The sequence below is a fragment of the Rhinoderma darwinii genome, chromosome 3 (genome assembly GCF_050947455.1).
Source record: "Rhinoderma darwinii isolate aRhiDar2 chromosome 3, aRhiDar2.hap1, whole genome shotgun sequence".
Taxonomy (NCBI): domain Eukaryota; kingdom Metazoa; phylum Chordata; class Amphibia; order Anura; family Rhinodermatidae; genus Rhinoderma; species Rhinoderma darwinii.
Window position 1 is genome coordinate 149062282 of NC_134689.1, and position 24206 is coordinate 149086487.

General features: G+C 43.1%; 1 protein-coding gene across 2 annotated transcripts in view; it reads right to left on the reverse strand.

The window, feature by feature from the left end:
• NTN4 (netrin 4) overlaps nt 1-24206 on the reverse strand; it is a 341311-nt gene that overhangs the window by 98757 nt on the left and 218348 nt on the right. For both annotated transcript variants that reach the window (XM_075856856.1, XM_075856857.1), the window contains exon 5: nt 18686-18874. In XM_075856856.1, coding sequence (XP_075712971.1) covers nt 18686-18874 — 189 coding nt within the window. The remainder of the gene's footprint in view (nt 1-18685; nt 18875-24206) is intronic.

Consider the following 24206-nt stretch of genomic DNA (forward strand, 5'->3'; position numbering starts at 1 on the left):
AGCATTATATATGCGATCGGCACATCGCATAGTGAAGTCCCCTGGTGGGACTAAAAAAAAAAATGTAAAACAGTTAAATAAAGTTTGTGAAAAAAAAAAAAATAATAATTCGACAATTTTTTTCCAATATAAGACATACCCCGAAAGTAAGACATAGTGGGGCTTTTGGGGATAAAAAGAAAGTAAGACACTGTCTTACTTTCGGGGAAACACGGTAATAATCAGTTTTGTAGTGTGGGCATGTATTTTTGCAGGACCAATGCAGACGTTCATGCAACAAAGCTGCCTCATGTGAATATACCCCAATGTCTCCCTTTATTCTTTACTTGCTTATGCCAGCAAAAATCACATTACAAACTGCATCAATACTGCACTGTTTGCATTAAGAGTTATAGAATACATTAGATTCAAAACTATGAGTCAGCCGTATGCATTAATAGCTCCTATTAGCCATAATATATTTTTTTTTTAGCAGTTTGGGCTAATAGAAGTGCAGACCTTTTCCCACACTATGCTGCGCTTAAATAGAGCAGGATATAGTTTGATGACAGATCCACTTTAATCTTTATTTTAATTTTGTTAATAAAGATGTGAAAAAAAGTGAGGGCAAATGTGCCAGGTTAAAAATAAATCATTCTGGCCTGTGTCCTCTGATAACAATAATAGTAATATAATTTTTAATTGAATTATTGCGGATTAATTTTGAATTAGGTAATTCAGTCTAAGTATTACTTCCAGTTTAGGAAAGTTACAATGTATGCATTATATGAATGGTTTGAGCTATTCAAATCTTGTGCAATCTTTCGAACACGTCTTGTATTCAGTCTCTGTTTACCTTGGCACTAACACCGGACTATTCATGTTAGTAACACTTTCTTTCACCTTTCTATAGACATGCCAGACACCTGCACACTGCACAACATGTGAGGTAGCTTACAAGAACAATCCAGTATTTTATAAGTGGATTAACCCTTGGCGGCAATGTTTACTAGTTATATTTCGTAGACTAAGGCTCAACGGGTTGCGCGTGAATCACAGGATTACTGCAACCACTCCATGACTAATATTGTCGCATAGCGTTTCCATAGGGAAACAGCGAGTAATCCGGCAACTTTAGCCGTTGGGCTCATGCCCAAAGTAGAGCCCTATGTACAGAGCCTGTACGGCTCCTTTAGTACGGAGTCATACAGTCTCCTATGCTGCTATACAGATTTCGTCTGACTTTAATGTACAGAGCAAAGCTTCTAGGGGACACTTTCTATATAGAGTCCGGTTGAGCATGCCACAGATTTCGTTTTTTGATGGATGGAAATTGGTACCTACCAGTAATTTAGTTTTCATGAGTCCTTTATAAGGGCACAACAGGTAATGTACCCTTGACCTCTGTAGGGCAGGAACAGAGAGTGGTTTAATGGGTCCCTCCACTCAATGTTTTCAAATTACTACACTGGACAATATCTATGCAAGTAACATTTAAAATGGTTATTATACAAGTATATTAACCCCTTAAGGACACGGCCAATTTGAGTTTTTTCATTTTAATTTTTTCCTCCCCGCATTCCAAAAAGCCATAACTTTTTTATTTCTTTGTCGACGTAGCCATAGGAGAGCTTTCTTTTTGCGGGACAAGTTGTAGTTTTTCATGGCTTCATTTGTTGTACCACATAATTTACTGGGAAGCTGAAAAAACCCATAATTGTGGGTTGAAATGGGCAAAAACCAGCAATTCATATTTTGGGGATATTTTGTTTTTACGGAGTCCATCAGGCGGTAAAAACTACATATTCACCTTATTCTACAGGTTTATTTGATTTAGGCGATACCAAATCTATATGTTTTGTTCTATGTTTTACCACTTTTTAAAAAAATAAAACAATTTGCTAAAAAGAAAATGTTTTGTGTCACCATATTCTGAGAGCTATAACTTTTTTTATTTTTCCATCAATTTAGTGGTGTGAAGGCTTAAATTTTGGGGGGTGAGCTATAGTTATCACCGATATCATTTTGGGGTACATGCGACTTTTGATCACTTTTTTTTAGAGCTAAGGTGACTAAAAAACAGCAATCTTTTACATATATATATATACATATATATTTATTTATTTATTTTATTTTTACTGCGTTTACCCAGCAGGTTAAACAAAGCTATATTGTGATAGTTCGGACTTTTACGGATGCGGCGATACTAGTTATGTTAACTCTTATTTTTTTTAACGTTGCTTTAGGGTAAAAAATGGGAAAACGTTTTTTTTTTTAACTTTTAATCCTTTTTTTTTTTTTGGAACATCAAAAAATAAATAAATATTGAACTGTTTTTTACATTTTTTTATTAGTCCCCCTAGGGGACTTGAAGCAGCAATCGTTGGATCGCTTGCATGATATACTGCAATACTAATGTATTGCAGTATATTGTGATTCTGACAGTCTTCTTTGAAGCCCCTTCCAGAGGCAGGGCTTCAAAGGAGTACAAAGATAACAGACCTGGGTGCCATCATTAGTCCCCCAGGCTGCCATGACAATCATTGTCACCAGCTGATCGCATCATAGGGGGGTGTGATGGCGTGTTGGAGGGGGCACCCCCCCCCCCTGACTCTAACAATTTAAATGCCACGGTCGCGATTGACTGCGGCATTTAAGGTGTTAAATGGCCAAAATCAAAGTGATGCTTTATTTCACCCGTTGCAGTGAGGTGTCGACTGTATAACACAGCTGTCACCCGCTGAGTATGGAACTTCTTTATTTAAAAGGACCTGTAGCATGCAGCAACGTCTCTTATTCAGCGGGCCATGATTTTTTTTAGATGCTTTATTCCTTTTTTTTGGTCCTGAACTGAATAAAGAGATTAAAATCTTTTCTCCAGAATTTTGTTATGTCCATGTATTGGAGAATTATTCTACTGATGTCCAATGTATGTAATTCTTGTTGTTTTTTAAAATTTTGGCAAAAGGCTGGCTGCAAGATCTCTTAAGATCTATGAAAATCAGAAGAAAACAAGGGTAAAAAGGAAGAGTCTAACTTAAAGAGGCTCTGTCACCAGATTTTGCAACCCCTATCTGCTATTGCAGCAGATAGGCGCTGCAATGTAGATTACAGTAACGTTTTTATTTTTTAAAAACGAGCATTTTTGGCCAAGTTATGACCATTTTCGTATTTATGCAAATGAGGCTTGCAAAAGTACAACTGGGCGTGTTGAAAAGTAAAAGTACAACTGGGCGTGTATTATGTGTGTACATCGGGGCGTGTTTACTACTTTTAATAGCTGGGCGTTCTGAAGAGAAGTATCATCCACTTCTCTTCACAACGCCCAGCTTCTGGCAGTGCAGATCTGTGACGTCACTCACAGGTCCTGCATCGTGTCGGCACCAGAGGCTACAGTTGATTCTGCAGCAGCATCAGCGTTTGCAGGTAAGTAGCTACATCGACTTACCTGCAAACGCCGATGCTGCTGCAGAGCCCCTTTAAGAATTACTTATTGCAAAGAACAGTAAGGTAGGGTTAATAAAAAAAATAGTAAAATACTGCATCTCTCTGATATCCCTGGCTGAGGTCATCAATGAAGACGGTTGTTTTCTATGTGACATATTTAATATGGACCTGCTGAAAATGTTCGAAAGGACTAGAAGTTCATGCTGACAGAACCAAATTCAGATTCCACTGGGGAACTGAAGATCTAAGAGAAGCTCTCAATCTGGAAATAGCCGTAACAAACCTTTTTATCCACTTTTGTTCAGCAAGACAACAGTCAATAAAGGAGCAGAGTGCTGAAATATGCAACATTAGTGTGGTTTGCCTAAGGCTGGATTCACACGAGCGTGACGTTTTTGCGCACGCAAAAACGTGGCGTTTTGCCTGCGCAAAAGGCACTTAAGAGCTCCGTGTGGCCTCAGCATATGATGCGCGGCTGTGTGCTTTTCGCGCAGCCACCATCATTATGACACTCCGTTTGGATGTTTGTAAGCATCCTTTTCACATCTGTTGTGCGAGTCACGCGCGTCACACGGAAGTGCTTCCGTGTGGCATGCGTGGTTTTCACGCACACATTGACTTCAATGGGTGCGTGATGTGCAAAAAACGCCCAAAGAACGGACATGTCGTGACTTTTTTTGCACGGACGTATTTCCCGTTCGTCTGAATAAGGCCTCAGAGCCAGTTCTGACCCATTCTGGAGACAGTCCAAAATCTGAGCAATGTCTGTTTTTGAGGGGTTTAGTATTCTCTTTCTGTACATTTCTATTCTATATAAAAAGTCTTTTTTTTTCCAGCTTGCAGAGGTTACTTTTTTCCTACCTAATTGCAGAGTAGATATAACCTTGTCAGAGAGTCCTTTTTCAGAATGGCCCTTTCAGAATCTAAGCAGAGAGTTGAAGGTGATCTAGATCTTGGTGTAATCTGAAGGAATACCTCAGGGTTTAACCCCTTCCCGCTCAGCGACGTAATAATCCGTCGCGCTAACTGCATCGTTAGCGCTCAGCGACGGACTATTACGTCGCGGGAGTAACGGCCATTTCGGCCGTCCTCCCGACACATGCAGGAGCTGTGACAGCTGCTGTCTCGTACAGCAGCTGTCACAGGCTCCTATAGCAGGGACCGATCGCTGTGTCCCTGCTTATTAACCCCTTAAAAGCCATGTTCAATAGTGATCACGGCTTTTTAGGGGTTAAGCTACCATCGCCGGCCTGCTACACGATAGCGGCTGGCGATGGTAACGATGGCAACCGGACACCAAACAATAGCGTCCGGCTCTGCCATCGACGGAAGCCAAGTGGGTCCTGACGAAGTGAGAGTGGGACAAAGTAATAAAGTAAAAAAAAAGTTAAAAAAAGATGTGTAAAAAAAATAGAATAAAAAAACAATAGTAGAATTGCTGTTTTTTAGTCACCACGCCACCTAAAAATAGAATAAAAACTGATCAAAAACTCACATGCACCCCATGAAAACTGCAATGAATTCCTCAAGGGGTCTAGTTTTCAAAATGGGGTCACTTTTGGGGGTTTTCCCACTGTTTTGGCACCACAAGACCTCTTCAAACATGGTGCCTAATAAAAAGGAGGCCTCAAAATCCACTAGGCGCTTCTTTGCTTCTGAGGCCGCTCCTTCAGTCCATTACCGCACTAGGGCCACATGTGGGATATTTCTCAAAACTGCAGAATCTGGGCAATACGTATTGAGTTGCGTTTCTCTGGTAAAACCTTTTGTGTTATAAAAAAAATGGTATAAAGAGGATTTTCTGACAAAAAAAAATATTTCAATTTCACCTCTACTTTGCTCTAAATTCCTGTGAAACACCTAAAGGGTTCATAAACTTTCTAAATGCTGTTGTGAATACTTTGAGGGGTCTAGTTTCTAAAATGGGGTGTTTCATAGGGGTTTCTAATATATAGGTCCATCAAAGCAACTGCAGAACTGAACTAGAACCTAAAAAAATAAATAAATTAGGCAATACTTCGCTTCTTACATTATACTGATAATGAGCCGTGCCCACCCCGAGATGACCCCAGTTTTGACCGTTTGTATAAACGGAGACCCCTATTAGACCGTTTCAGTGCCCGGTTTTCCCAAGCATACACCCCAGAGAAGTGTATTTCTATTGATGAGTCCTTGGTGGATTTTAAAGGGAGGGTTCAATTCCGCGAGTACCTGCCGGGTAAGAAGGCAAGGTATTGGGTGAAGATGTATGAGCTGTGCGAGAGTGCATCAGGGTATACCTACAGGTTTAGGATATATGAAGGCAAGGACACCAGTATTCAGCCCCCAGAATGCCCCCCCTTACTGGGAGTTAATGCAAAAATTGTGTGGGATTTGGTGCACCCACTGCTGGACCAGGGTTACCACCTCTACCTGGATAATTTTTATACCGGCGTCCCACTCTTCAACTGCCTCGCTTCCAGTTCTGTGGCATGCGGCACTGTTAGAAGAAATCTGAGAGGCCTCCCTAAGACTCTGCAGGGCAAACAAGAAGGGGTGAGAGCAGGGCACAATCCAGCAGCAACATATTGTGTGTCAAGTACAAGGACAAGAGAGATGTCACACCAGTACCCATGTACCTGTACGAGGTACCAGTACAGAGACCCCCAAACCAGACTGCATCCTGGACTACAATAGGTACATGGGAGGGGTGGACTTGTCAGATCAAGTCCTGAAGCCCTACAGCGCCATGCGGTGTGGTATAAGAAGCTGGCCGTGCACATCATACAGATGGCATTGTACAATGTGTACGTGCTACGTCGATGTACAGGCCAGAGGGGAACTTTCCTGGAATTTCAAGAGGTGGTTATCAAGAACCTAATCTTTATGGACCAGGAAGGGGGGGGGCACCCAGTACTTCTGGAAGCGGGGCCACACATCGTACCAGGGCAACACTTTCCAGGAGAAGTTCCCCAAACTGGCAAGAACGGAAAAAGTCAAAAGAGGTGCAAAGTCTGCTATAAGAGGGGGATAAGGGAGGACACAATATATCAATGTAACGCGTGTCCCGAAAAACCAGAGCTCTGTATGAAAGTGTTTTAAAATTTATCATACATCCCTTGATTTATAATTTACCCCAATTCTACTTACCCTGATGTACTCCGCACAGCTTATCCCCCTTATCTTTCCCTTCTGAGCCCTGCTGTGTGCCCAAGCAGCTGATAACAGCCACATTGAGGGTATTGCCATACCCGGGAGAACCCACATTACAGTTTATGGGGTGTATCTCTCCGGTCAAAATGCTCACTACACCTCTAGATGAATGCCTTAAGGGTGTAGTTTTTAAAACGGGGTCACTTCTTGCGGGTTTCAACTGTACTGGGGCTTCTGCACACATGACTTCGCACCAGAAAATCCCCAGTAGGCCAAATGGTGGTCCTTTCGTTCTGAGCCCTCCCATGAGCCCAAACGGCAGTTTATCACCACAAATGTGGTATTGCCGCACTCAGGACAAATTGGGCAACAAAATTTAGTATTTTATTTCTTGTGAAAATAAGAATTTTTGAGCTAAAACGACATATTATTGGAAAAAATATATATTTTTTTTAATTCCCAGCCCAATTCAAATAAGTTCTGTGAAGAAACTATGTTGTCTAAATGGTGACATTATCCATAAATGAATTCCTTGAGGGGTGTAGTTTCCAAAATGGGGTCACTTCTGGTGGGTTTCCATTGCTTTGATACCTCTGGGGCTCTGCAAATGCGACATGGCACCCGAAAACCAAACCAGCAAAATCTGCACTCCAAAGAACACACAGCACTACTTCACTTCTGAGGCCTCCCATGGGCCCAAACTGCAGTTTATCGCCACAAATGGGGTATTGATGCACTCAGGAGAAATTGGGCAACAAAATGGGGTATTTTGTTCCCTGTGAAAATAAGAAATTTTGATAAAAAATGACATCTTATTGGAAAAAATTTATTTTTTTTCATTTCACAGCCCAATTCAAATAGGTGCTGTGAAAAAACTGTGCGGTCAAAATTGTAACAACAACCATATTTGAATTCCTTGAGGGGTGTAGTTTCCAAAATGGGGTCACTTCTGGTGGGTTTCCATTGCTTTGATACCTCTGGGGCTCTGCAAATGCAACATGGCACACGAAAACCAATCCAGCAAAATCTGGACTCCAACAAACAAATAGCGCTCCTTTCATTCTGAGCCCTCCCATGGGCCCAAACGGCAGTTTATCACCACAAATGGGGTATTGCCGCACTAAGGACAAATTGGGCAACAAAATGGGGTATTTTGTTCCCTGTGAAAATAAGAAATTTTGATCAAAATGACATCTTATTGGAAACAATTTCATTTTTTAAATTTCACAGCCCAATTCAAATAGGTGCTGTGAAAAAACTGTGCGGTCAAATTGGTAACAACAACCATAAATGAATTCCTTGAGGGGTGTAGTTTCCAAAATGGGGTCACTATTCGGGGATTCCTACTGTTTTGGCACCTCAACACCTCTTCAAACCTGGCATGCTGCCTAAAATATATTCTAATAAAAAAGAGGCCTCAGAATGCACTAATGCACAGAATGCACTGTGTTACAGAAAAAAAATTGAATAAAATTGAAATTCAGCAAGAAAAATGAAATTTGCAAATTTCACCTCCACTTTGCTTTAATTCTTGTGAAATGCCTGAAGGGTTAAAAAACTTTCTAAATGCGGTTTTGAATACTTTGAGGGGTCTAGTTTTTAAAATGGGGTGTTTTATCAGGGTTTCTAATACATAGGCCCCTCAAAGCCTCTTCAGAACTGAAGAAGTACCTTTAAAAAAAAGGCTTTTGAAATTTTCTTAAAAATATGAGAAATTGCTGTTTAGGTTCTAAGCCTTGCAACGTCCAAGAAAAATAAAAGAATGTTCAAAAAACGATGCAAATCTAAAGTAGACATATGGGAAATGTGAACTAGTAACTATTTTGGGTGGTATAACCGTCTGTTTTACAAGCAGATGTATTTAAATTCTGAAAAATGCTATTTTTTCCAAATTTTCTCTAAATTTTGCAATTTTTCACCAATAAACACTGAATATATCGACCAAATTTTACCACAAACATGAAGCCCAATGTGTCACGAGAAAACAATCTCAGAATCGCTTGGATAGGTTTAAGCATTTCGACGTTATTACCACATAAAGGGAAATATGTCAGATTTGAAAAATGGGCTCTGAGCCTTAAGGCCCAAACTAGGGGTTAAAGACCATTCATCCAGGTCCAGACCTTTTCCAGTTTAGGAAGTCTGCAACAGAATTATCAACTCCTCTCAGAATCATTGTTAATGAAAGAAGTTTTTTTTTCTGCCCAATAGATTATTTTTGGTGTAAGATTTTGAAGAGCCCCATTGTCGTCATAGGCTATATGCACACGTTGTGTAATTTGGTGCAGAAAATCTGCATCAAAATTGCAGATAAACAAAGGTAAATCTGCACTGAATTGTTTTTTTATGCATTTTTAGGTGCATTTTCAACATTTTGATGCGGAAACCGTAGCGGTTTTATGCTGAGGATTTTGGTGTGTTTTTTTTTAATTAACTTGTCAGATACAATTCTGAGGCGAAGATAAATCGACATGCTGAGATTTTGAAATACACATCGCAGGTCGATTTAACTGCGGAAAAACTCAGCAACTTGTAGATGAGATTAATTGGGTTCTCATTTACTTCGCATGTACTGTATTGCACTGCGGATTTCTGAGGAAAATCCGAGTGGTAAATCCGCATGTAATGGTGATGAGTCATGACGCATAATATATTTTCATGCTGATTTTAGGTAGGATGATGATCTTTTGATGATTTCCCAGACAGCTCTGAGTTCTCTGAAGTTGGATTATTTTTGGGATAGATCTCCGGTCCACCTGGCAGAGAGGCAACCCAAACTAGTTCACGGACATTTGTAGATGTGGAGATAGACTTCTCGTGTCAGGCAATGCCTCTTTTTAAATGTTAGGGTATAGTTGGAAGTTAAAATTTTCCTGTCCAGAGGATTTTGGTTCTTGTCCCACTTTAGAGAACACACTTTTGGGTTTGTCTTGAATGGAACGGACTCCATACCACAGCCAGGATACAAGCTGTCAGACTTACCAGCAATTCCATTGCTTCTCTCACTGTGCAGATTGTTTTTTTGACTTGAAGAGAAGAATTCTACCTATTAAAGGGGTTGTCCACCTACATAACAATTTTTCACAATGCTATAAAAAAAAGACCAAAAGTAGTAACACCCCCCTTACCGACCTCTTGCCGCTTCCGTGTTGACGCTACTCGGGTCCACCGTCGGTCTCTGCTCTAGCGATGATGTGTCGGGGCGACATGTTCCTGCTGCAGCTGATCACTGGCTTTAGCGGTGATGTGTCGTATAGACTAATCATCGTTGGAGTAGGAATAACAGAGACCGTCGGAAAACCAGGAAGCGTCAGCACTGGAGGGCCAGAGGTTTGGTAATGTTTCTTCTTTTATAGCATTGTATGGTCTTTGTAAAAACAAATTATGTAGCTAGACAACTCCTTTAAGTCTTGTCTAGAATACAAAGAATTGAGCTGTAGAGTCTAGGATACTGAAGAATTGCTTTCTGGGGAGTAGATCTGATTTTTGTGTTTCTAATCTAACCCAGGCTCTGAAGAAGAGATATTGTTTAGATAAGTTCTCTTCCAGAGCTGTTTGAGTGTCTGTTACAAGAAGAAAGTAATCTAGTTAAGAAATTATGATGATGTCTAGTTGTCTCAGGTAAGAGATCATTTCTGTCATGACTTTTGAGAACACCATAGGGGCGGAAGAGATGCTGAATAGGAGACACTGAAACCTTCTTTTGAGGAAGATGGGATAGCGTACATGTGGTAGAAAATAACTTTCAAAATCAATTGTGCACATAACCAGGTTTGTCTTGATGGAGGGGTTTTTGACTATGGACTCCAACTTTCTATCTTTTCTCTTAAATATTTTGAAGGTTGAGACATTGCTAAAAATCTTGGTAGAGGAGGGAAATTCAATCTTGTTCCAGATTCTACTGTTTGAAGTACTATTAGCTTCTGTCATTGATAAAAATAGATGTGAAGTCTGTCCCCCACCTTGGTGTCATTGTTTGGATTTGATAAAATGGATGCTGGAGCTATCATCACTGCCTCAGACGCTGTCCAACCACCGCAAGACAGCTTATGACAAATGTATTTGATGAGAAGTCTTCTCCCAGCATGGTCTCACAATATCACGCTGGCTAAGGCTTGTTATAAGCTTCCTCGTGCAGATTGGACAGCTTCAGAGTCTGCTCCACCTGGGAATATTTATTGTAGTTCACGCCCCGTTGGTTAAAGAGGACTGTCATGGTTTTTCTTTTTTTTTAGACCACATACCTCCCCTTATTCCTGGCATCCTCTCGATTCCAGTGTTGTAACTTTTTTTTTTTTGGCCCTCCTATTGTCCCACGACGGCCCCTGCTCCGCTTGGCACCTATTATGCTAATTTGCCAATCAGAGCGGACAGCCTTACAGTGATGCAGGAGGCAACGCCTACTGGGAAGAGATTAGGTCTCTTCCTCCCTGTACATTTACTCAAAATTAGCATATTATGTGCCAAGCAGAGCAGGGTCTGTAGTTGGAAAACGGGAGGGCCAAAAATAAAAAAATCACAGCGCTTCAATCGAGAGGAAGCCAGGAATAAGGGGAGGTACGTGGTAAAAGAAATTACAGGCTGTCTCTAACCACAGTGAATTACCATATAGAGCGCCAAAAGAACAAGGAAGTATTACTCAGGAACGAAGGAAGCAGAACAAAAAATTACGGCGATGAAAGCAGGGAGGGAGCAGGCTAAAGGTAATATATGTCAATTGATTGTTAGGACCTGGTGACCGGTCCTGTTTAAGCGGTTAAACACGATTCAGATAGATATTTGCTGGAGTAAACCGTACTGGTAAAATTTAGCAAAATAATGGCATGCAACATTTTAGCGGTTACAATGTGACTTTTCTTGTCGCTCACCAGATTTGTAAAGTGACAATAATTGGGGCTGTGGTCTCCAACGGACACGTAGTTTAGGCCAGATTTATTATCTGGCATAGGTGGAAATGGTACAACTGCTGCGGGAAGGTGTCGATTTCACTTCCTAACTGTCAGACAGGTAAAAATGAAACACAGTCAAGAGACTTGTGCGTTTTAATGAATTTTGCTGCAAATCACTCCAATTACTATTTATCTAACTTGTATGGCCATCTTCGAGAAGGAGGCCTAAGGCCTCATTCACACCACATGGTCCGTTTTAAAATCGGATGAATTTCATTTAAATTTGTTGCCACACACAGCCCTCTGTAGATAATGCCACAGCCCCCCTGGTAGGTAATGCCACACAGTCCCCCTGGTAGGTAATGCCACCCAGCCCCCTGCAGGTAATGCCACCCAGCCCCCTATATGTAATGCCACCCAGCCCTCTGCAGGTAATGTCACCCAGCCCTCTGCAGGTAATGCCACCCAGCCCCTTGCAGGTAATGCCACCCAGCCCCCTGCAGGTAATGCCACACAGCCCCCAGCAGGTAATGCCACACAGCCCCCAGCAGGTAATGCCACCCAGCCCTTTGCAGGTAATACCACCCAGCCATCTGCAGGTAATGCCACCCAGCAGCCTGCAGGTAATGCCACCCAGCCCTCTGCAGGTAATGCCACCCAGCCCTCTGCAGGTAATGCCACCCAGCCCTCTGCAGGTAATGCCACCCAGCCCTCTGCAGTTAATGCCACCCAGCCCCCTGTATGTAATGCCACCCATCTCCCTGTATGTAATGCCACCAAGTCCCCTGTAGGTAATGCCACACAGCCCCTGTAGGTTGCACCCATCCCCCCCTTCCAGGAGAAGTCACTGACTTCAATGTCCATATATGGACAGTGTAGTCACTGACTTCTCCTGGAGAGGAATTCCCTGCCACAGGTCGGGAATTCTGCTTCAGAAGTGAGTGACGTCACTGTGTCCATATATGGACAGTGTAGTCACTCACTTCTCCTGTAGCGGAATCCCCGGCCACGGGGTCGGGTATTTCGCTTCAGAAGTGAGTTTCGTCGCTGTGTCCATATATGGACAGTGTAGTCACTCACTTCTCCTGTAGCGGAATCCCCGGCCATAGAGTCGGGGATTCCGCTTCAGAAGTGAGTGACGTCGCTGTGTCCATATATGGACAGTGTAGTCACTCACTTCTCCTGTAGCGGAATCCCCGGCCATAGAGTCGGGGATTCCGCTTCAGAAGTGAGTGACGTTGCTGTGTCCATATATGGACAGTGTAGTCACTCACTTCTCCTGTAGCGGAATCCTCAATCCCCGGCCGGGGATTGGGGATTCCGACTCCTAAAGGGAGCAAAAAAAGACCCTCCTCCTCCTCACATGCACTGCACTGTGAGGAGGAGGAGAGAGAGCGCGAGCGACGGAATACATGGCCATCACTCGGGACACATTCCGGTGATGGCCATGTATTACCCGGCCCAATAGACTTCTATGGGAGCCGGGCGGCCGGGTAAACGGCCGAAAATAGGGCATGCCCCATTTTTTGACGGCCAGGTTTCCCGGGCCGTCCAAAAAATCGGTCGTGTAAATAGCCCCATTAGGGGTCTATTGTTCCTACTGCAGCCGGGTGACGGCCGATTTATGAACGGCCGTCACCCGGCCGGGAAACCCTGTAGTGTGAATGAGGGATAATGCAACTTTCACAGTTGTTTTCATCAATATTTTGCATCAGTATAAGTAAGCTGCAGGAGTGGGTCTAAAACAGAAGAGACAAAAATATTTTCATTCTCTTTTTTTTATGTTTATATCCCACTCCTAGTTTTGGCTTAGGCCTCATGCACACGACTGTAGTGGTGTGCACGGGCCGTGACTTGCTGCTCGGACGGCTGCAGAGTGTCACCCACGGCCGCCCGCAAATCACGAGCCGGGCCTTACAAATACTGATGCTTTAACATTTGACCCCCAGTGGTTTTACTAAAATGGGCTAAGAACCCTAGAGCAACATTCAACGATTGGATACATTCCCCCCCCCCCCCCAAGTACTTCTTAGGCCCTGTTCACACAGAGTATTTTGACAAGCTTTTTGGAGCGGAAACTGCTCCGCAAAACTCGTCAAAAACCGGCCGAAAATGCCTCCCATTGATTTCAATGGGAGACGGGGGCGGTTTTCTCCCGCGAGCGGTAAAACCGCCTCCTGGGAAAAAGGGACATGCCCTATCTTCGCGCGTTTACGCCTCTGACCTCCCATTGACATCAATGGGAGGCAGAGAAAGCGTATTTCGCTGAGTTTTTTCTGCCCGTAGCACTCAATGGGCGCGAGCGAAAAACGCGGCGAAAATCGCGGCAAACGACATGCAGGAAGGACAAAATCTGCCTCAAAATCCCAAACAGAATTTTGAGGCTGAATTTTCCGCCTGCAAAAAAACTCTGTGTGAACGAGGCCTTAATGATATTTTTCTCTTGCAATAGTCGTATAAAAAATGTCAAGCAAATGTCGCAAGAAAACCACTTTATAAAAGGAAGAACATAATTAGTTTAATTTAATATAAATTGTGCAACATTTATTGAAATTTTACACAATACATGATATATTTGGTGCAGCTTACAGAAGACTAAAGAAACCTCTCTTCCTTAGGCGGGATTCACACGACCGGGTCGCGCCCGAGCCAGAGTGCCGGCCGGTAAAATCGGCCATTCTGCTTGGCCGGTTTGCATTAAGTTTTGCATTCGTGCCGGGCCGGGCAGATCTGGACAGTGACATCAGCGGCAACTCCTGAAGGGGAATCCCCATGTGTTCGGGGATTCCGCTTCAGGAGTTTCCCCTGATGTCACTGCCCAGATATGGACAGAGACATCAAGCGCTCTGTCCAGGAGTGGAATCCCAGAAAACACAGGGATTCCGCTCCTTCAAGGAGCTAAAGTGCGGCTAGCACATGGAGCGGGGAGATACCTCCCCGCTCTGCTATAGTGGCGCCGCTACAGTAGTAGCAGCCGCAGCAGCAGCAGCTGCTAGCGGCGCCATCGAAGGTGTCGCCGGGCCAGGGCGACACCTTCCACCTGCTGTACACCCTGGCCCTGCCACACAGTGTAAAGCGCACAGCCATTCGTCAGAATGGCATCAACTCCTCCTCCTCACATGCACTCTGCGCTGTGAGGAGGAGGAGATAGAGCGCAAGCGCAGGAAAACCCGGCCATCACTCGGGACACATCCCGGTGATGGCCGTGTATTACCCGGCCCCATAGCCTATTTTTTGACGGACGGTTTTCCAGGCCGTCAAAAAATCGGTCGTGTGAATAGCCCCATTAGGGGTCTATTATTCCTAATCCAGCCGGGTGCCGGCCTATTTATGAACGGCCGGCACCTGGCCGGGAAACCCTGTCGTGGGAATGAGGCCTTACATCACCTTATTGCTGTTGTACATGTAGGTCAGTATTTTGTAAATCCGTAATAACTTTGGTGTAACCATTGTAAGCTGTTGAATCATGCCCCTTTGATGCATCTATCTTGCAAATCTGTCAAAAACGTTGCAGAATAGGCTTAGAAATGGCACCTATGTTTCATAAATATATCACATTACATCAGCTATTATTCTAACACACATGATGTATTTTGGTGAAGTTCATTTGATAAATGTGCCCCATGTATTACTACAGTCTGTCGCAAGTCTGTGAAAAAAACGGAAACCTAGCAGAACAAAGGCAAACCGATACCAATTGAAAGACAAAATACCAGTGAAATCAATGGTAAACAAACGTAAGCGATAGTTTATCTTCCCGTAATCTGTTCCTTTGACGGAAAGGTTGAAAGGAAGCCAGCACGGATGTGAACAGGCCCTTAGACAGCACAACTAGGCAACAGCACAGTCTAAGGCACCCTGACACACGGGTCAGAATTGCTGCGGAAAACTCAGCAGCAAATCCGACTCATATACCACAGGGAATTCTGGCCGAAAGTCCCCACCATCACGTTTTATTTGGTGCATACTTTCAGCCAGAAACGCAGCTGCGGACCCCCAGATGAGGGGAAAAAAAATAAAAGTCAATATTTACCTCCCCTGCTCTGCCATAGCGACGCGTCACTCTTCCCAGGGCTGGTGCCAGTGGTGATGGGACTCTTGGAATGACGTTTATATGAGTATTGCAGTGGTTATATGGGACTAAATGTCATCCCAGGAGGCCGGCATCCCAGGAGGCCGGCAGCACTAAGATCAGACGAGGGAGGAGTGAGGCGTCATTATGGGAACGTTAGGCCATGTAAGTATCGATTTTTTTAAATTAATTTTTTTAAGTGTAATGTCCTACTTGCGATTTTTGCTGCAGATTGCTGAAAATCTCCAGCAATTGCACGATATGTGCAGGGGACCCTAGGGTTCTATCACAGGCAGCAGGTGAATGGAACTGATTTTCAGTCACAGAATTTCTGCAACAAAATCTGCAGTGTCTGACTGCACCAGAAGTCTAATTGAGGAAAGGATGTGGCGGCTGAATATAGTTATTTAGCCCTGACTCCATTTCTAAAATGACAGTTGCTCTAACTATAATTTTACACTGTGTTTACACATTGCAGTTTTGGTGAAGAGTAGTTCTAAGTATTATTGTCACTGTACATCAAGGTATCCTAATGCATAAAAATTGTATTGCATATGGTCAATAAAGAAGTCACCACCAAACACCGCCTCTCTTCCCTCTAAAAACTGGCATCAGCAAAATACAGTTCGTACATAGCACATTTGATCTATTTTGTGTTGTAAAAATACCGGAAAGTACTTTTGCAATATATATATATATATATATATATATATATATATATATGTATATATATATATATATATATATATAAGAATGCAGCTGTCCCACATTACACTTTGCTTGCAACGGATGTCAAGATTAATTGTTCTAACATTGCTGTAGAACAGAATGCCAATAATTCCAGAGGTGCAGAAAATCAAATCCTTAGTTACATATGTAGCACACAATGTGAAATTTAAGACTATGCAGGTAGAATGAAATTTTTTACCAAACAAAGTTATTTTTAATTTATTGACTACATTTTGCTAATTGACAGGTCTGCTTTAAGGACCAAAATATTCTGGCACTTCGGGCTCATTCAGACAAGCATGTTCCTCGTCCGTGGGCTGTGCGTTGAAATAACTCGCAGCACACGGTCCCTTTAAATTCAATGGGGCTATTTATGTGTGAGTTTTCACGCAGCGAGTGTCCATTGCGTCAAACTCACGGCAAGTCCTATAGTTGTGCGTTTTTGCGCACCAAGTCGCCCATTGAAGTCTATGGGTGCTTGAAAACCACGGACAGCACACGGACGACATCCACGTGTTGTCCGGGTTTCACGCACCAGTTACAAAGACATGCTTTCACGGACGTGAAAAACGCATGCCACACGCAATGCACACGGATGCCAATATGCAACACACACTGATGACACATAGACATGAAATGTAGTGTATTCACACGGTGCGTATTTGCCACCTTTTTTGCCACGTGACCGACACTGCAAAAACGCATTCATTTTCCATGCTAACTACAAAAACTGCTGCAAATCGCTGTAAAAACATATGCTTTTTTTTTTTTTTAAAACATCATTTTTTATTAACAGTTGTCACATTTTCTTATAAACATTCCACGCAAAGGTTGCGTCATAAGTGCACAGCACTCAACTGTCAACAAATTAACATTGAATTAAACACAACATAACATGACATACAATCATGGCATAAGTTTCGATCCTCATATCAACTGAAAACATGACTTCCCCTATCCCTGAACACGACTTAGGTCATCAATGAGTAGCTACGTCCCATCTATCCCCTACCTAGATTAAAGTTGCAAGCCTCCTAAAGTGCCTGCCAAGAGCTGCGTATGATACCACGCTGTGTGCCGGAAAGGCGTAACAATTTCCACCACCTCGACCGCTGTGCACTGCGATTCTATGAATATTTGCCATTTAGCTAATAGCTTCTTGGTTCCCGTTTCTTTCCGTCTTTCCATCTCCACCGGCTCAAGAGCTAATAACTGTTTCAAACGGGACACTATCAGATCTAACCCCGGCGTGTCTTTTTCCAGCCATTTACCAAGGAGGCATCTCAAGGCCACCAGTAAAATCGTGTGTACCAGCAAGGGAGGAGATCTCACCCCTCGAGCACCCTCTTCCTCCGGCGGTCGCGCCTGGTGGAACAGCAGCGCCTGAGGCGTCATTGGGAGTTTCGCCTTCTAATGATCCGAAATATATTTGTGTACCATCACCCAGTATCGTTTCGTATGAACACACCCCCATACTCCATGCCACAAATTCGTCAGGGGGGTGTTGCATTTGGGACAACACGTAATGCGGTCGGGGAAGGATTGTGAAGGCAAAATATTAAAGCCATATATAGCCGAATGCATTAATTTAAAATAGGTTTCCCTCCAGCTCTCGTTTATGACACTCTTCCGTACCGTCTCCCAACCCCCCAATATGATCTCGCCTATACCTGGATCTTGAGTCCATCGTTCCCAGACTTTGAATCTAGCCCTTGGCTGTGGATGAACAAAACCATCCCCAAGTGCTCTATACAACCCTGAAATAGTCGCACGCACAGTCGTTGGACCTATGACCTCATCTAGAGTGTGAGTGGTGGCTTCCTTATTCAAATCCCTGAGCCTAGAGGTGCAGAATGATCGTACCTGAAGAACTTGTAAAAAATTAACCCTATCCTCTAAGGGTCTAAGTTTAGTGGTGATTTCCGCCCCGGTTAACCATCTCCTTTCCCCTATATGCATAAGGTCGCGTTATTAATGCTTGCCGTCCCCCAAGAGGCAAATCTGTCCCCACTGTCTACTCCCGGTAGGAATTCCGGGTGTCTGCCCAACGGCATATGTTTCGATAGCAGGTGAGGTAGGTCAAAGAGCTTACGAACCGCTTTCCAAGCTAGGACTGCATCCCTCAATACAATGGAGGTTTTGAGACGGCACAAACATATGTCTTTTTACAGTGCGGTTTTCAGCAGCGCGACAAAAAAGGCAACAAAGCCGTGAATACACCATCAGGAGTTAAGCTAACAATGAAGTAGTGCCATGCAATTATGCATAATTGTTACAATTTATCTGAATAATTGAATACGAACATGAAGCACTACCCAAAATGCACACTGCATATGTATGGGCTGGAGAGCACAAAGTATACAGTGAGCTTTTAGTGTAAAAGGCATTAATAACAGTAGGAATCGTGCAGAAGATTATATAATACTACTTGCAGTACCTTTGCAGGCATCTGGTGCTGAGAACAGGATCTTTAAATCACGGAAGAAACCTGGCTTACATCTCTGGCAGTGTATCCCTTCTGTGTTGTGCTGACAGTTGTCACATATCCCTCCACTTCGGTTGCCTGATGCCAGCCATACATCCATGTCAAAATGACAGCTGTCAGCATGAGCGTTACATTTACATTCTATCAATGACAAAAGGAGACGACAGTAAATACAGGACCACAATTTATCAGCAGGCACACAGCAGCACATAACAGTTTGATGGGAGGTAATGTGCGATTAATAGTTAATAATTAATAGAAGTGGAATCTTCCTGAATTTGTTGAAAATAAAAGGAGGCAAACTCTACTTAGGCCCCATGCACACGACCGTAAAAACTCCCGGAATTACGGGTCGTAATTACGGGCCCATAGACTTCTATTGGCCACGGGTACCTCCCCGTATGCTTACGGGAAGGTGCCCGTGCCGTTGAAAAAGATAGAACATGTCCTATTTCAGGCCGTAATTACGGCACGGGCAGCCCATAGAAGTCTATGGGGCTCCCGTAATTATGGGTGACTACGTGTGTGTGCACCCATAATTACGGGAGCGTTGCTAGGCAACGTCAGTAAATAGTCACTGTCCAGGGTGCTGAAAGAGTTAAACGATCGGCAGTAATTGTTTCAGCACCCTGGACAGTGACTACCGATCACAATATAGATAAAGCTGTAAAAAAAAAAAAAAAAAAGACGTTCATACTTACCCAGAACTCCCTGCTTCTTCCTCCAGTCCGGCCTCCTGGGATGACGTTACAGCCCATGTGACCACTGCAGCCAATCACAGGCCAATCACTGGCTGCAGCGGTCACATGGACTGCCGCGTCATCCAGGGAGGTCGGGCTGGATGTGAAGAGAGGGACGCGTCACCAAGACAACGGCCGGGTAAGTATGAATTTCTTTAACTTTTATTACAGAAAGGGCTGTCCCTTCTCTTTATCCTGCACTGATAGAGAGAAGGGGCTGCCGATTAGTGCAGTGCTATTTTGCAGCCAAAAACGTGCCCGTAAATACGGGTGGAATACTGGTGACATCGGACTCGTATTTACAGGCACGGGTCCGTAAATACTGGTGCAATACGGGTCGAAAAGGTGTGACCAAGTATTTACGCCAGTATTTACGGGTGGGCAAAAATACGGTCGTGTGCATGAGGCCTTAGGCCTTATTTACGGAATGGATTTCCGTCCGCAAAAAATGGGCAGTTTTTCATGGATATGACTGTGTGTGGGGTTTCTGTGTGTCATCTGTTTTTCTTGTATGTTTCTTCTCAGCAAGCACTAATTTCAATGGCTTTTTTTTTTAATCTGCATTTTTTTAGCAATTGATGCTTTAAAAACATTTTTTTAACGCACCAATAGACTTTAATGGACGGGACTGGTCCGCAAAAACAGACCAGAATAGGACATGCCATGTGGAAAAACAAGGCTGTGTGAAAAGCCAAATAGAATTGCATAGGTCAGCATGCAGTGAAATGTTAAAATGGACAGCACACTGACAAGAAACACACCCGTGTGAATAAGGCCTTATGCAGGATTCAAAATAAGTTACAAATGATCAGCTTATAATAAAATGTAGCTTATAGATGTGGTTAATACAGTATAATTAACAAGAGCATCTTCCAAGCTAGGGCATTATTATCTAACTTGGCCACAACAGTAATGGCATATTGTAGCTGTTAAAAAGACTTTTCATCTTAAAAATAACAGAAAGATGGAGAACTGGAGAACTGAGGAACTGACAGCAATACGTTGTAAAGGCAAGAATAAAGATATCAGCCTTCTAAAACATTACTTTAACTAGTAATTAAAAATACATTTTCTATTGATTCCATATTCATATTGACATATTGAAAGAAGAAAAGCATACAACACATTTCTCACATTAGTAGCTTTAGTCTTATCAGTTTTTACTGCTTTTCTCGTGACGTGGAGTTTAAAGTCTCAAATATCACAATGTGAATCTACAAGGTGATAAACAGTACTTGCAGACGTAGGTTTGTGCTAAAGATCACACAGAAGTGCATCTAAGGTCTTGAAGTACGTTTAGTTGTAAACATATCCTTATTGTTAACATCATGTTTTTGGCCTACATTTGATGTATACGCCGAGAAAGGCACTTGACGTATACGTTAAACGTAGGCTGTGATGGATGCCCAACAGTGTCATCCATAATGCATAGTCTATAATGGTGTTTAACAGATACGTCATGAACTTTTATGACCCTTTTCATGACGTATCCATTAAATGGATACCATTATAACCTATAGGTGACGTATGCCACAGTTAGGTATCCATCTAACACAACTGTTCAAGGCTATAATAGCATATATTTAACAGATACGTCATAGAAGCTCATGAAGTTTGAAAAGCTCATGATGTATATAGTTAACAGATGCCCATAGGCTACCATATTAATAAAGTTTACATTTAACACATACTTTTTTTGATGGACCCCACAGAATGGAATAGCACTCTTTTGGCCTCTGTCTGACAACAGAACCCTATGTTGTTAGCATGTGCGCCGGGAACTTTCGCAACGTACATTATAAACGTAAACAAAAAAATAGGACATGGCCTAACCATGATAATATCTGCTAGAGCAGGGGTCTCAAGCACCCTGTCCACATATGGACAGCGATGTCTGGGGCTTCCCCAGAGCCGGAGTCCTTGCAGAGCGCTAGTATCGGCTTTGCTTCGGCACTCTGTGGAATTCCCTAACATCGCTGTCCATATATGGAGTGTTGTCAGGGCCTTCCCCAGAGCGGAGTCCCGAGCAGAGCGCTAGTACAGGCTCTTCTCCGGGACTCTGAGGAATCCCCCGACATCGATGTCCTCATATTGACAGCAATGTCTGGGGCTTCCCCAGAGCCCGAGTCCCATCCAGAGAGCTAGTATAGGCTCTGCTCTGGGACTCTGGCGAATCCCCTGACATCGCTGTCCTCATATTGACAGCGATGTCTGGGGCTTCCCCAGAGCTGGAGTCCCGTGCAGAGCGCTAGTATCGGCTCTGCTCCGGGACTCCCAAGAGCAGGAGTCCCAGTGATGTCAGGAGCACAGCTGGAGTCCCAGGAAGAGCCTACTAGTGCTCTGCCCGGGACTCCAGCTCTGGGGTTGCCCCTGATATCACATTCCCGTCCAGGAGAATCCCCTGACGTCACAGTGTACGGACAGTGACATCAGGGGCTTCAACAGCGGAGGAATCCCCAACCAAACCGTCGGTAACGCTCTGGCTGGGGATTCCACTCCTAGAGGGAACCCCAATGGAGCTATCTACTTGGGGTATGTGTGGCATTATTCTGCGGAGGGCACTGTGGCAGCATCTGCGAAGTCCACTGTGGCAGCATCTGAGGAGGGCACTGTGGCAGCATCTGCGGAGGGCACTGTGGCAGCATCTGCAGAGGGCACTGTGGCAGCATCTGCAGAGGGCACTGTGGCAGCATCTGCAGAGGGCACTGTGGCAGCATCTGCAGAGGGCACTGTGGCAGCATCTACAGAGGGCACTGTGGCAGCATCTACAGAGGGTACTGTGGCAGCATCTACAGAGGGCACTGTGGCATTATCTAAAAAGGGGCTGCCCAATCTTGACATGTGTGTCTGCCAAACGCTGCCAACTGAGCTGCCGGACTGCATTTAGCGAAACTTAAACTGGATTGTTGAAATAAGCATGTGGAGAATTCTCTCAAATTTTAAACCTAGTGGTATTATAGTAATGTAGTATTATTATTATTATTATTATTATTATTATAGTGATATAGTGTTATAGTAGTTGAAATAACTAATTGATTAACAATAATTTTGTATTGTATCAAATTTGAAAGTAATGCGGCCCGTCAACTTCCCATTTTTTCTATATGTGGCCCACTTACCAGGTCGAGTTTGAGACCCTTGTGCTAGAGTGATAAGCTCCTTGATATTGTTTGATTTATTAAAACAGTTATACTGAATATAGTATTGAAATATATTCACCCTTGCCCTCCACAGCCATTTTTTGGATTTTCCTTTTCGCTTTTTCCTCTCCACATTTCAAGAGCCATAACTTTTTTATTTTTCAGTCGATACAGCCAATTGAGGGACGAGTTGTAGTTTTTCACAGCACCATTTACTGTACCATATAATGTACTGGGAAACGGGAAAATAATTATTTGTGGGGTAGAATGGGAATAAAAAGTGATTCCGCCATTGTTTTTTAGGTTTCATTTTTACAGCATTCACTGTGCGGTAAAAACAACATGTTAACTTTATTCTGCGGGTCATTGCGATTGCGACAACACCAAATTGATATAGTTTTTGGTTTTTTTACTACTTTTACAAGGAAAAAAGAAATTCTTAAAATTAAAATTAGTTCTGTGCTGCAATATTCTGTGATTCATAACTTTTTTTTATTTTTCCGTCGATTGAGCGGTATGAGGGCTTATTTTGCAAGGGTACATGAGACGTTTTAATCACTTTTTATAAATTTGTTTGTGGCAGATGAAGTGACCAAAAAAACAGGGATTTTGACGTTTAACTTTTTTTTTACAGCATATGCCGCGCGGGTTAAATCATGTTAAAGTGTAATAGTTTCGATTTTACGGACACGGCGATACCAGTTATGTTTGGTTTTTTTACATTACTTTAGGGGGAAAATGGGAAAAATGAGCCTCCGGAAGTACAAGTATGGCTGGCTTGGTGGCCTTTATTAGGCCCGCAGACTGTCATGACAAACATTGGCACCCCGCAAACGCGACGAGAGGTGGGGCGATGGAAGGTCAGGGGCTTAGATGCCTCAGTCACTATTGATCGCGACATGTAAGGGGTTAAACAAGCAGAATCTCTTATGTGGCGGGTTTAGCTCGTGAATCCGCTCCATACTTCATCCTCCCGACCTCCTCCGTATATATCCGTTGGATTTTAGGAAGGGCTTAAAAGGTGCATTCCAGTTTTAGGAAATAAAGGTTATTCGTTGTGTAATGAAAAGTAGAACAATTTTCTAATATGCTTTTAGCATCAATACCTAACAGTTTTCAAGAACTCTAGTTGCTGTCATTCAAAAGAAACCTTCATTGTTTTCTTCCTGTGAATAAATATCTGTCCTGGTCATGTGATGATCACACAAGTGCAAAACTGATTACAGGTACAGTACAGATATCATGATGTGTCTGGTAAAAGGCCGTGCCCCGGTGTGTCAATCATATGACCAGGACAGATTTTTATCCACTGGAAGTAAAGAATGAAAATTCCTGTTGAATGGCTACAAGAAGAGATCTTAAAGAGGCTCTGTCACCAGATTTTGCAACTCCTATCTCCTATTGCAGCAGATCGGCGCTGCAATGTAGATAAGAGTAACGTTTTTGTTTTTTTTAAACGAGCATTTTTGGCCAAGTTATGACCATTTTTATATTTACGCAAATGAGGCTTTCTAAAGTACAACTGGGCGTGTTTAAAGTTATGTCCAAGTGGGCGTGTATTGTGTATGTACATCTGGGCCTTTTTACTTATTT